This window comes from Eurosta solidaginis, chromosome 2 (genome assembly GCF_040869045.1).
Source record: "Eurosta solidaginis isolate ZX-2024a chromosome 2, ASM4086904v1, whole genome shotgun sequence".
Classification (NCBI taxonomy): Eukaryota; Metazoa; Arthropoda; class Insecta; order Diptera; family Tephritidae; genus Eurosta; species Eurosta solidaginis.
In genome coordinates, this window is record NC_090320.1 from 73,898,329 (window position 1) to 73,913,140 (window position 14,812).

General features: G+C 33.8%; 2 protein-coding genes across 2 annotated transcripts in view; one reads left to right on the forward strand and one right to left on the reverse strand.

Annotated features, from left to right (window-relative positions):
* The window catches only part of fy (fuzzy planar cell polarity protein-like protein), a 36,599-nt gene that overhangs the window by 16,177 nt on the left and 5,610 nt on the right, over positions 1 to 14,812 (forward strand). The window contains exon 3 of the mRNA XM_067765727.1: positions 7,700 to 8,211. Within this exon, the coding sequence (XP_067621828.1) occupies positions 7,700 to 8,211 (512 nt within the window). The remainder of the gene's footprint in view (positions 1 to 7,699; positions 8,212 to 14,812) is intronic.
* Positions 6,964 to 14,812, reverse strand: part of LOC137239920 (proton-coupled amino acid transporter-like protein pathetic) — a 106,569-nt gene continuing 98,720 nt past the window's right edge. Inside the window, exon 6 of the mRNA XM_067765725.1 lies at positions 6,964 to 7,287. Within this exon, the coding sequence (XP_067621826.1) occupies positions 7,193 to 7,287 (95 nt within the window). The 3' untranslated portion in view covers positions 6,964 to 7,192. The remainder of the gene's footprint in view (positions 7,288 to 14,812) is intronic.

Sequence of the window (14,812 nt, forward strand, 5' to 3'; positions counted from 1 at the left end):
CTTACGAATTCAAACATTCCAAAAGGGGTAGTTATTGCAGTTTTATGAATGTCTTCTTCTGCCATTGGAATTTGGTGGTAAGCACGCACAAAATCAATTTTGGAAAAAAATTGTTGTGGATATGTGGTAAAGGATACCGATCTGGTGTAGTAATAAAATTAAGTCTTCGATAGTCTCCGCAAGGTCTCCAATCATTTGGTTCTTTTTTAGGAACGAGATGAAGTGGAGATGGAATAAGAGAATTTGAGGGACTGCATATACCCGTTTTAACTAAAAATTCAAATTCAGCTTTAGCAATTTTAAGTTTGATTGGATCAAGACATCTGGTTTTCGAAAATGGTAAAATACCTTTTGTTTCTATCCTGTGAACCGTATGGTTTTTAACTGTTTTAGTATAATCTGGTTCACAGGTAATAGACGGAAATTCATTAAGTAATTTTGAAAACTTATTTTCGACAATAGGAAAGAAAAATCCAGAAGATCCAGCAACTTTAATTTTTGTAGTAGAATCCATTATTTCTTTATTTTTTATATTGACAATAATTCCGAATTTTTCTAAAAAGTTTGCTCCTAAAATTGTTGTATCAATGTTCGCAATAATGAATGGAAATTCAAAATCTCTTCTTAAACCTAAATCAATTTTAAGTAGTTTTGTACCAAAAGTTTCAATTGAAGAACCGTTTGCTGCAGTCAAAGTAACATCAGAATTTCTTTTATAAATTTTAAATTTAGAAAAAGGAATAACTGATACAACTGCGCCGGTATCGATAAGAAAATTAAGTTTATTGAATTTATCAAATATGAATAGGCGACGAGTAGGTTTAATAATAGTTCCATTTTCCGACACCGTCATAATGGATCGTTTCAGTTTAAATTTTGTTCGGAATTTGAATTATGATTTTGATTAAAATTGCATGGGGGTATACATTTAAGAGCGTTATTCTTAAATTTTTTGTGATACCAACAAATATTTGTTTGTGAATTAAAATTACGATTGTTTGAAAAATTTCAGTATCATGAAAAATTTCGAGATTTAGATCTATTTCTATCTTTAGATCTTGAATGGATTTGTAATTGATTAATATCATTAGAAATTTTAATAATTGATGATTTAGCGACCTTTATATTCTAATATATGTTTTTTGCTGGCTCAAGGTCCAAATTAAAACACAAACGTTTCGTCTTTTTTGTCAATATATTTCGGTTACACTTCGGTAACCATCCTCAGGACACTATTAACAATATAAAAACATCACAATATAAAACAATGTACAATATAAAAAATGTTTGTAAACAAAAAATCACATACATGATAAATATCCGATCCGTCTAATGTGTCTACTGTTGTCGCTTGCTCTCTAACAAATGCCTGTACAAATGTGCGCTGTGGTCTATGTCCGTTTTATAATTCATTCGTATGTTTGTAGGTACGTTGATTATGTGAAGCATTTCCAATGTAAAACGTTTCCCGTAGTGTTGTTCTTGTTCAAGTATAGTTGCTCTGTCAAAGTTAGGAGAATGCCCGGTGCTTTTACAGTGGGACATAAGGGCTGTTTTATGAAAGTTTGTGTTGTGGGACTGTTTGTAGTCAGACTTGTGTTGTGACAGTCTGGTTTTTAACTTTCCTTTTGTTGTACCCACATATATGCTATTACATGGCTCATCTGTTTTACCGTTACATGGAATTTTGTAAACAACGTTACTTTTTTCGGGTGTTGGAATTCTCTGTTTAGTTCTATTAAATATATTCTTTAAAGTATTAATTGGTTTATGAGCTATTCTCACTTTTCCTTTATTATAACAATCAGATCTCGCTACACGTTCTGACAATTCAGGTACATATGTTAATGATTTAAATATTTTCGCTCTTTCTGAGTTATTTTGATGGGTTTTTGTTGAAGATCGCTTTAATAGAGAATTTATAACCGATTTCGGAAAATCATTGTCTTTTAGTAATGATCTTATTTCTGTTTTTATCTCTTTGTGGTATATTTCGTCAGATGTTTGTAGCATTCGATGTATACAGGCCCTTGCTATATTCATTATCATCGTTTTGGGGTGCTTTGAATTGAAGCTGATGATTCGTCCAGATGCGGTTGGCTTTTGATACCACTTTAACTTTAATTGATTTTGTCTTCTAATGATTATTGAATCCAGATAAGCTAATTTTCCGTTTTCTTCTAGCTCTATCGTGAACTTTATATGCTTGTCAAACGAATTTAGTGCGCTCAGTGTGTCTTGTACTTCATTTTCGTTAACTATGGCAAATAAGTCGTCAACATATTTTGTCAGTAGTCTTGGGGGACGTCGTAATCCTGTTATCGTTTTTTCTAAGAGTTCCTCCATTATGATATCCGCAATCACTGGGGATGTTGGTGATCCCATTGGTAGTCCTTTTAGCTGCGTGTATACCACATCGTTAAATTTAAAATACCTATTTTCCTGAATACAAAATGTTACAATTTCCATGAATATTTGTTTTGGTATTTTGGTGTGTTGGTCAACGATAAAGGAAATTGTAACATTTTGTATTCAGGAAAATAGGTATTTTAAATTTAACGATGTGGTATACACGCAGCTAAAAGGACTACCAATGGGATCACCAACATCCCCAGTGATTGCGGATATCATAATGGAGGAACTCTTAGAAAAAACGATAACAGGATTACGACGTCCCCCAAGACTACTGACAAAATATGTTGACGACTTATTTGCCATAGTTAACGAAAATGAAGTACAAGACACACTGAGCGCACTAAATTCGTTTGACAAGCATATAAAGTTCACGATAGAGCTAGAAGAAAACGGAAAATTAGCTTATCTGGATTCAATAATCATTAGAAGACAAAATCAATTAAAGTTAAAGTGGTATCAAAAGCCAACCGCATCTGGACGAATCATCAGCTTCAATTCAAAGCACCCCAAAACGATGATAATGAATACAGCAAGGGCCTGTATACATCGAATGCTACAAACATTTGACGAAATATACCACAAAGAGATAAAAACAGAAATAAGATCATTACTAAAAGACAATGATTTTCCGAAATCGGTTATAAATTCTCTATTAAAGCGATCTTCAACAAAAACCCATCAAAATAACTCAGAAAGAGCGAAAATATTCAAATCATTAACATATGTACCTGAATTGTCAGAACGTGTAGCGAGATCTGATTGTTATAATAAAGGAAAAGTGAGAATAGCTCATAAACCAATTAATACTTTAAAGAATATATTTAATAGAACTAAACAGAGAATTCCAACACCCGAAAAAAGTAACGTTGTTTACAAAATTCCATGTAACGGTAAAACAGATGAGCCATGTAATAGCATATATGTGGGTACAACAAAAGGAAAGTTAAAAACCAGACTGTCACAACACAAGTCTGACTACAAACAGTCCCACAACACAAACTTTCATAAAACAGCCCTTATGTCCCACTGTAAAAGCACCGGGCATTCTCCTAACTTTGACAGAGCAACTATACTTGAACAAGAACAACACTACGGGAAACGTTTTACATTGGAAATGCTTCACATAATCAACGTACCTACAAACATACGAATGAATTATAAAACGGACATAGACCACAGCGCACATTTGTACAGGCATTTGTTAGAGAGCAAGCGACAACAGTAGACACATTAGACGGATCGGATATTTATCATGTATGTGATTTTTTGTTTACAAAAATTTTTTATATTGTACATTGTTTTATATTGTGATGTTTTTATATTGTTAATAATGTCCTGAGGATGGTTACCGAAGTATAACCGAAATATATTGACAAAAAAGACGAAACCTTTGTGTTTTAATTTGGACCTTGAGCCAGCAAAAAACATATATTAGAAATTTTATTTAAATTTTGATAAATAGCCGTAGATAATTCAGTTAAATTTTTAACGCATTGTTCTAAAATATTATTATTTATACTCGAAACTATAGGATATTTGGAAGAATGAGGTTTGTTGATTAAATCAAAAAGTTTGTCAGCTAAAATAATTATTTCATCTTTATTTTGATTGTTACTAGAAATTAAATGGATTTGTATTTCTTGTGGCAATTTACGAATCCACAATTTGAAAAGTAATTCTTGACTTTCAATGGAGTCAGTACCTATAAGTGATTTCATAAATCTGAATAATTCAGATGGTGAACGATCAACAGGTTCAGTTTTTGAAAATAATTTTTCTAATCGTTTTTCTTCGCTAAGAGAAAATCTTTCACATACAATTTTTTTGATTGTATTATATTTATTGAAAATAGGAGGAGGGTTAATAACTTCTAAAATTTTAGATATAGTATCTCGTTGAAGAGTAACTAAAACATTTCGAAATTTTAAATTATCATCATTGATATTGTTAATTTCAAACTGTCCTTCAACAAGTAAAAACCAGGCATCAGGAGATTCTTGCCAAAATTGTGGTAATTTAATAGATTTAGTAGAAGAAACATAAAGTTATTTTAAGTTGAAGTATCTTGTGTTATATTAGAGATGTTGTTTTGTGTTGTATTAATGTTATAATTTTGAGTAGTATTGTGAGCCATTGTGTTATTTGTATAGTTGTTATTTTGATTTTCCGAATTTGTAAAATTACGGGTTCGTATTGGTAAACGTAGAACCATATAAAAAAAAAATAAAAATAAATGAATAATTTGAAAATTAGAAAATATTTAAGATTTTTTTTGAAAGGGAGTTAACAATTTAAATACAATATTTAATTTTATAAAAAAAAAATAAGTAAATTTAAATAATTTATATTAAAATTTTTAAGATATAAAAATATTCTTAAAATAAATTTAAAATTTTAATTTAATATTAAAATAAAAATTGTATTTAGAAAAAGTTAAAATTATTAAAAATTTATATTTACGATTTTATTACTATGGAAAAGTTGATTGATAAATTTAAATATGCAATGGCTTTAAAATATAATGATGCTCTTATTTGTATAGAGGACGTTAAAGATCATGAATGGTTCCAATAAACGGTACACTATATGATGATGTTGCTTGTTGAATGTTTAAATACTTGGATATACAAATGAAATGTAGGGAGAGGTTAGTGGCACTATTTTGTAGATTAAATTTCCTGAGTAGTGCTGGATCAATTTTCTACAGCTGTGGTTGTATTTGCAACAATGGCAGTATTGTTTTGATCTGGCATTTATTTTTAAAAATGAGTTTTAGCGTATTTACACTTCTCGTTTTAAGCGTTTTTATACTGCGTAACTTAAAAATATGTTGCAATGTGTTGCGAAAAATCACTCAAAAATTTTATTTCTTTAATTATTTGACAATTTTCTGTTGCGTTTTATTATTTCTCTCAAGGTTTTAACAATTAATTAAGTTATTTTTGTTTAGTTCCAGCGGTTGTTGTTTTAAAGATTTTTTTTGATTCTTTCTTCTATATCACATAACGGCACTCATTCTGTTCGATATTTGTTTTAATTGTTGATCTATTCTGACTAGCGTTAACAGATGTACCGCACAAATGTTGAGGGTAGATAGATGCGTGTGCACATTTGCTGAAACCGGTAGATTGTTTGTAATTGGTTCAGGCAACTAAAACAAATTTTCTTTTGTAGCACGTCACTTAGTTGCACTTCTATTTGCGGTATTGTATTGGTCAGTAGCTCTGCGATATGTAAATCGCCACATTCAGTAACTGTATCAAATATAGATATAGGTCCGTTGGTAGGATCCCCAATATATTTGGTAATAAACCAAATATTTATTTTATTTTTAAAAAATTTATTTTTATTTATTTTTGAGTTTAAAATATTTTAATACTTATTAGAATTTTCTTATTTGAAGTTATTCAAAAATTTTTAAGTTAGCACGAAAACTCAATTAAAAGTTATTTTAAAAATTAAAGTAAAGAGTACAAAGTAGTTAACACTATAGCAACTATATTACGTACCTTTGAGGCTAGCTCCAAGACCATGTCAAGATGATTCTCTGGAGTGTTTGGGAAACTCTGAACTTTGTTTAGTTGGGAGCGAACCAACAATTCCGGTCGGCCAAAGTTGAATTGAAGCTCATCCAATACGCTAGGCACGTTTTCGGGGTATATTAGAAGTGATATAACCACGCGCCTTGCTTCACCTCGCAATGCCTTTTGGAGTCGAATAAGGTTTTGTCTGTCCAAGGACTTCGACATCGACGTTGTTTTTGACCTGGAAACATATAAAAAACAGTCATCATCAAGCCTTTTACGTTTCTTAACGCGTTTTACTTACATTTTTGTTAAAATTCTGTTATAAATCAATAAAAAAATAAAAATAAAATATTTTTCCGCCAACAAATTTGTAACTTAGAAAAACGGAACTACGATCGAAATGCAGAATACACAAAATCGAACGATTCGAGGTTGGATCGAAAGAGAATGGAACACAGAATACCAAAATTGACAAATCGAAAAAATTCTAATCCAAGTCGAAATGCAGAATAGGGCTGAATAAATTGTATGTTTTGGCGTATACTGAACCGCCAACGTATGCAATCGTTGACGACGATGTATTCGCGTAAAATATTGTGTTGCGTTAGTTAAGGTTAGGTGCTGACGCTTATTGGATGGTGGCAAGTACTGCTTAACCCCTTCCACAAATTCGGCTTAAACTGTTCGGAGCCGAAGCTGCAAAATGGCTGCTACGAAATCGATGATAGTGATTTGCAATGAAATTCTGGACGATCCTATACGGCGGCGACTGTACGTTGACAAATTTATGTTACATGTTGTCGACCGCTGTAGCAAAGAAATATTAGCGACTTATGATAAAACAATAAATCTATGTATTGTATTGTGTAATTTTATGTAATTTAAATTTCAAATGTTTGTGATGCTTGTCCGAGCTGGTTATCGCCAAGATGGCTGTTGTACGAAGTCAGCAGAGGGTACCGCGCAAAGACAAATTTTCAGAATGTTATGTGACGACCGGCAAATGAAAACTTCAAACACATATAGTTTAATACATTTAATGAAAGCGCAAACGAATGAATTTCACTTATGCAATTCAAGTTACATTTATAACGATTATAAAACATTTAGATTAGTCAAGTACAATAAATCGAAAAAGGTAAAGTAGACTGAGTAACCAAGTATTGAAAATTTGGTTTCTTTTCTCGGTGGCTTTTTCTTCAATTCTCTTAAGTTGGCTGCTGTTCACTATACGGGCGATACCAGATTGTTCATTTATTTTGTATAGTCGATGACGCTGCCAGACCGTGTTGTTTTATTACGTTGTTACAACAGTGGGCTTGTTGGCACATCGCCGATCTGTATACTGTAATAGGTTAAACTCTTATTTATACAGAATCAACCCCGACATACGCAATGCATGTAATGTGTCGCCACATGACACCAACCACCTTTTCAATTGCAGAGTGGAGCCTACGCCTCTAACACATATGTCTCTTTTATCCAAACATATTGAAACTGCAAATTTCCTAGGACTTCCGTTAGAGGATATCCATGACAATTTGCGAGTGATTAAACTCATTGGATGAGGCGAAACGCTGCTATAAGAAGAGTGCGATACTCCACTCAGCGATTGATTTAAAGATTAATTAGGAATAACGAATTGCGAAGTAAACTGATTTCTGCTTCTGGCATACCAAGGGGCATAAGTATTTCACATTTACATTCAATAATTTCTTCTCTTTTCATATGTATGTGTATTTCTAACCGGCTAAAAGCTAGCATATAGATTTGTAACAATTCCATTGGCTCCAACAAGTGTGATATGTGTAATATGTGGAGCAGTTCCAAGTTTTCATGAGTTGCGAGCTATGGCTCATAGCGTATTTTTAGTTGAAAATCAACTACAGAATGTGGAACGGTGCATGGCTCGGAATTTACCAGAGCATTTTGAAATTGATCAATGTGTTCTGGCTATGATTGTGGCAAACATAAACGTAAGGAAATGTGTTTTTTCACGCAATTTAAACCCATCTTCAGGAGGTAAAAGAACATTAGGTGGTGGGCTTTTGCGTCTAGATTTACTAAAAAAGATTTTCGATCAAACATTACAAAATAATAAGACGCTGAATAGTAGCGAATATCAGGATGTGCAATTGAGATCACGTTATATGGAACCATTGGACCAGTATTGGTGTTTGGAATATCATAAGTGTTATGCACACTATGACCAATTTGGGAATGCAATATTCATATTATTTATGTCCTCAATACCGACGCCTGCGATGAGGTATATTTAAAAATATAACTAATACATTTGAAATATTAACTAATATATTTGAGAAGTTCCATATCAAAACGCAGTAAGTGCACTTACTATTATTTTTCGAATTTTGCTATAATTATATCCTCTTTTTAAATATCTTCAATATAGATCGTGATAAGTATTAGAAGCATATATACGTTATATAGAAAACCATTGAAATAACTCAAATCTTAAAATTTTACATAAATACGACACTCTCGTGAAGCGCCCATATATTTCTTACTACATTTCTTAGTTTTCTTGCAACCGTTAGATTGTAATTATTGCATCTCGATATGAAGCTTTTCATTTACGCATTGTATATATGTATGTTATCGCGACACACATTCCTTGAAAAATTCTAAGACTTAATGTACGTGTACCGATTTAATACAGCAATGTTTAACATTTTTTTGTATTATGTAAAAGAAGCCTTCGATGCTTTGTACGGCACCTGAGAACTCAGCCGTATGAAGCAAAAAAAAACAAAAGCAGGTCCTCAGTGAACTCCACAAACAGGCGTCGGACCTTTATGTCAGGAATTGCCCGGTGAATCCAGTACTCAAAGAATAGTACCCAAAACTTGCGGAAGAGGAACGCACACTCTCCAGGGAAACGCGAGTCAGTCTAGCTCATAAAAGTTTTTAAATATTTTTGTTATTTTAAAAAACATTGATGCAATTCTACCAAATGTAGTATCTGTTATTCACCCTTATCGCGAAGTTCACGCGGAAAAGTGTTCGTCTTCACTTCTTTTGTTCGGGTGAACTTTTTCCGCCTATCGGCAATTTCGGGCGAACAAAAGTTCACTTCGAAACAGCTGATGCTCTATTGCGAATTGGCAGTGAACAAATAATTTACTTGCAATTGTGTAAATTTTGTAACCAAGCATATATTTCCTTAAAATACAACAAAAATATAAATAAAAAATTAATAAAATAATGTTTAGTATTGCACTTAGGTTGGTATTGATTGAGCGTGAGGAGAATATACATAAATGTGAAAGCGGTTCGGAGGCAATTAAGGGAAAGTTCTAACCCTTTGGAGCTAAATGATTCACTGTAAGCTAAAAATTGCTATTTCTGAATAACAAGTTAATATTTTCCATTAGTTTTCGCCAATATTACAGGGTAAACAAGTCGGCATTCTAATATTTGCTAGTTATTCTTACCAATCCTTGCCACCATTGAAGCAAAAATTTGGAGTTCCACTAATTGTAAAATTATGTACATGTCTTCGTTGTTTCGCATAGGGAAAAGGCGTCGGAAAGGACCATGAAGTGGGTCTTAGCCAATCTTGTTTCAGTGAGGTGCTCAACATTTTGGAACCGTTGCTTTGTCCACAATGGATAACTTGGCCAACTGATACGTTGTCATAAAAAATAGAATTTACAGCAATACAGGAATTTCACTTCTTCCACTCAGCTTCCGATTATGCATTATTTATTGATTTATTTCTAATAATAAAAGAACATATAATTATAAGAGTATCAAATTTCAAAACAAAAAATTACTTAAATTTTGTTTTCCTCTCGTTCGCCTGCAAAATATAAGTGAACAAATTTGGGTGTTCATTTCGCCCGAACAAAGAGTTGCCGATAAGGTGAAATCTTTTTCGAATACGAAAAATTTTTTCGCCACCCTCTGGGATAGGGTTAACAAAAACTGTGAATATTTTCGGGTGAAAATAAAACTCGCGATAAGGGTGATTATTTTTTATTATTAATAGCTTCGTTGAAGCTTTACCTGACTGACAAGTTTTTCTTTAGTTAAGATCTAAAAATGAAAAAATGTGTAAGATTTGTCCCGTACCAACCATAGAATGCTTCAGTAGCAATTGTGAAGGGCAGGTGGAACATTATCACCTTCGCTGGGTGCTTCAACGCTGCCTCCGTTTAAGATGACGTAGACGACTTCCCTCTAGAATCTGAGCACTCGGAACATTGATTACAAAGTCGCCCTTTTCGTTCTTACAGATATTTGTCCCTGGCTTCAAGCCATTCAGTCTTTCGCCGAATTTTTGGTAACATTTTAAATTTTTCCTATACTCTGTGCCACATTTTTTGATCGGATGACATTCGTGTAGCTTTATGGATCTTTTAGTTTAAACTTTGAGCTGGATTTGCAAACATTTCGGGAAACACTAAATGGTGGTTATAAATAATATGAACTGTGTTTGAAGTCGATGCAAAGATTTTCATAAGATTCGAGTGGCTTTTTTTTCAAGATATTTAAAGTTTTTAAGTCAACCTTACGAAGTTGATCACATACAATTTTACCATCGTAGCTTTAGAAATGACGGAAATATCCCGTAAAGTATTGATTAGCACAGAATTATATTTAATTTTGAAATAATATTTATTTTTTAAAGGCGTATTAGTAGCGGTCAGAGGAAGTAGTGTGTTAAATTGCATTACAATACATTTCTTTAAAGTTATTGCAAACAAGTAAGGAAAGCTAAGTTCGGGTGTAATCGAACATTACATACTCAGCTGAGAGCTTTGGAGATAAAGTAAAAGAAAATCACCATGTAGGAAAATGAACCTAGGGTAACCCTGGAATTTGTTTGTATGACATGGGTATCAAATTAAAGGTATTAATGAGGGTTTTAAAAGGGAGTGGCGTTTTCGAGATATCGACCAAAATGTGGACCGGGTGACCCAGAACATCATCTGTCGGGTACCGCTAATTTAGATATATCTGTAATACCACGGATAGTATTCCTGCCAAAATTCCAAGGGCTTTTGATTTCGCCCTGCAGAACTTTTTCATTTTCTTCTACTTAATATGGTAGGTGTCACACCCATTTTACAAAGTTTTTTCTAAAGTTATATTTTGCGACAATAAACCAATTCAATTACCATGTTTCCTCCCTTTTTTCGTATTTGGTATAGAAGTATGGCATTTTTTCATTTTTCGTAATTTTCGATATCGAAAAAGTGGGCGTGGTCATAGTCGGATTTCGGCCATTTTTTATACCAAGATGAAGTGAGTTCAGATAAGTACGTGAACTAAGTTTAGTAAAGATATATCGATGTTTGCTCAAGTTATCATGTTAACGGCCGAGCGGAAGGACAGACGGTCGACTGTGTATAAAAACTGGGCGTGGCCTCAACCGATTTCGCCATTTTCACAGAAAACAGTTATCATCATAGAGTCTATGCCCTAACCAAATTTCATAAGGATTGGTAAATTTTTGTTCGACTTATGGCATTAAAAGTATTCTAGACAAATTAAATGAAAAAGGCCGGAGCCACGCCCATTTTGCAATTTTCTTTTATTTTTGTATTTTGTTGCACCATATCATTACTGGAGTTGAATGTTGACATAATCTACTTATATACTGTAAAGATATTAAATTTTTTGTTAAAATTTTACTTAAAATTTTTTTTTTTAAGTGGATTTTGCTAATTTTTGATTAGCGCACATATAGTAATAGGAGTAACGTTCCTGCCAAATATCATCATGATATCTTCAACGACTACCAAATTACAGCTTGCAAAACTTTTAAATTACCTTCTTTTAAAAGTGGGCGGTGCCACGCCTATTGTCCAAAATTTTACTAATTTTCTATTGTGCATCATAAGGTCAACCCATCTACCAAGTTTCATCGCTTTATCCATCTTTGGTCATGAATTATCGAAATTTTTTGTTTTTTCGAAATTTTCGATATCGAAAACGTGGGCGTGTTATTGTCCGATATCGTTCATTTTAAATAGCGATCTGAGATAAAAAGTGTCCAGAAACCTACATACCAAATTTCATCAAGATACCTCAAAATTTACTCAAGTTATCGTGTTAACGGACAGACGGACGGACATGGCTCAATCAAATTTTTTTTCGATATTGATGATTATGATATATGGAAGTCTATATCTATCTCGATTCCTTTATACCTGTACAATCGACCGTTATCCAATCAAAGTTAATATACTCTGTTTGCAAAGCACGCTGAGTATAAAAACAACGTGTGATGATGACCCCTCGGACAAAAAGGATAGACCGATGAGTGGATGAGCAATGCTAACAAAAACTTTTTTCGGTTGAGACTACCGATTTTCTGTTCACTTAAGTAGGATATTAAAAAAATCGCTAGGCGCCACCACCGATCTAGTCGATAGCAGCCACGGAAAAAATCGGATTTTTTTTTTCGTGAAGTTAGTTTGTTTAGCATTCTTGATTCAAGGGGTTGATAAGCGCAATACAAAGCTTTATAGCTTCCGACTGTCAACCTAACCTACGCCAGGGGAATCTTGTTACAAATATGAATGTATCGTACACATATTAAGCCGGCGACACCAAGTTCCTAAAGATACTAGGGGGTGAGCCGGGATGGCCTAGAAGATTTAATATGGTCATGTTCAATCGTTCCCGAGATGGTCGGGCTTGTACCTTAATGGTGCTTTGTTACCGGATCTACATATATCCGACATCGATAACACTCCCTGTTTTGAAAAGGAGTATCAATATGCTTATCCGCCAATCAATATGCTTATGGGCTAAATGTAGGCAGGGGTTCAAAGCCAAAGAGAGCGTCTATACATCTAACCAAACCTTCGCTGATGATGAAGATATCAAGCGAGCTGCTACGATTTCTCATTAGATTGAACGAGACATCGTCCTGCGCGTGAAAAACATAATATCTAAGAATGTATCTGCTACATTATATAGCGCATGTATTAAAGTACAATCCGGTAGTCACGCCTAAGTAGCGTTTCCGTGGTCGGGTATATTCTATAGTCCAACAGATGAAACGAGGTTGGGAACGTTTGTAGAAGTCAAATCTTCCTTTCCGCTTAGTACTTCCCACTAAGTATTCCCCTGGGCATGTGTTGGGTCTCATAAAATAAAATTGAAATGAAACAAAGCCTGGGATAAGGGCACACTTTTTGGTGCTGACCACGTAAAACGTTTTAAGGCCTTCGATTTAAGGTCATACACCACAAATATCCGAACCACAGCGGATTCGTGATCCGGAGTCCAAAGCGCGTCTCCTGACAACTCTCCCAATATTTTTGGACGAGTTTTAGCAGTTGTGAGCTTAAGTAAAAAAATTACCGATTTTTTCCTCCGAATGAAAAAGTAGTTTCGCAAGGAGGTAAATTGAGTTTCAGAGTGGGAGTTCAGGATGGCGGATAAGATAATCTACCGACGTCAGTAACCTGAAGTAATTGATTCATGGCCAGAATTTTCTATCGTGCAATTAACTAATTCGAGAGCATTTCTGGAGAAATCATCACCGAAGATAAAGCACCTGTTTTGAATTCGTAAATAAGGTTTCTCCAAATCGTGACGCTGTGTGAGTCCTTTTCAGCTTTATTCTTTATGTAGTTTAATTTGTTCATTTTCAGGCTTGCAAAGAGTATGGTTAAGTTTGTAAATAAAATTAATGTTTTCTTTAGAGAGGAATCCCCACACCTTGATTTTGCCACCTCCATGTTTAATCATACCGGGGATCAAAAGAAGCATTTTCTGGCCTTCGTACATGCTCTCGGCGCCCTTCCGCTAGTTTGCATTAAATGCAGCTATTAGATGGAACTAAATAAATATCAAAAGAAAAAAAGAGATAAAAAACCGCGAAATAAGTGAAAAGTAGAACTATGACTTGCCAGTATTTGTGTTTGTTCATTTTCATGTTACGATTACTCAAAATTGTGTAGTGTTCTCTTATTTCGCGTTTTTTATTTCTCTTTTTTCTTTTGATATTAACCTAGTAATATCTTTCTTTGAAAGTTAGTGAAATAAAACACTAGATAGATTAACAATTTGCATAGAAAGCAACAACACAAAGTAAGCTGGTTGGGTTCGCTAGGCGCAAGGCGAATCCATACCAGGTGGTGGCAAAGCGAATTCGACCAATTCGCCATGCAGAAGAATGTCAAGTCAAAAAAAAATTTTATTTGTATGAGTTAAGCGGGGATTGCCCGTATTGCTTTAAATGTATGGAAACATTTATTTGAAGCAATTTTTAATTTTATAATTTATTTAATAATTTGGAAAAAATTCAAACAACGTGACATCAGGACGGACAAGGCGACAGATGTTTCGATTATACCTTGTAAATCTCTTAAAAGCCTTTTCTCCCGGAAGTGGGATTTGAACCCACACTCCTACGATGGTTGAAGTGTTACAAACGCATTCAGCCACGTCATGTCTTAGTTGTAAAGTTTTTCCCAATTGCATTCTTTGCATATTTTATACTTTTACACACTACATACTTCGTATGTAAGGCATGCCGTGGCTGAATGCGTTTGTAACACTTCAACCATCGTAGGAGTGCGGGTTAAAATCCCACTCCCGGGTAAAAAGGCTTTGAAGAGATTTACAAGGTATAATCGAAACAGCTATCGCCTTGTCCGTACTGATGTCACTTTGTTTAAATTTTTCCCAAATTATTATATATATAAAAAAAAATTTAATTGATTTCGATTCAAGTACAAGGCGCTGTATGGCAAATAATCAAGAAGAAGCAATCAGCTGTTGGAATTACAACACCTGGGCCTGAATCGTAACATACGATCACGGATCGGCAACTATACCAAAGACAATTACGTGATACGTAAAACGTATAAAGATAATGGGATTAT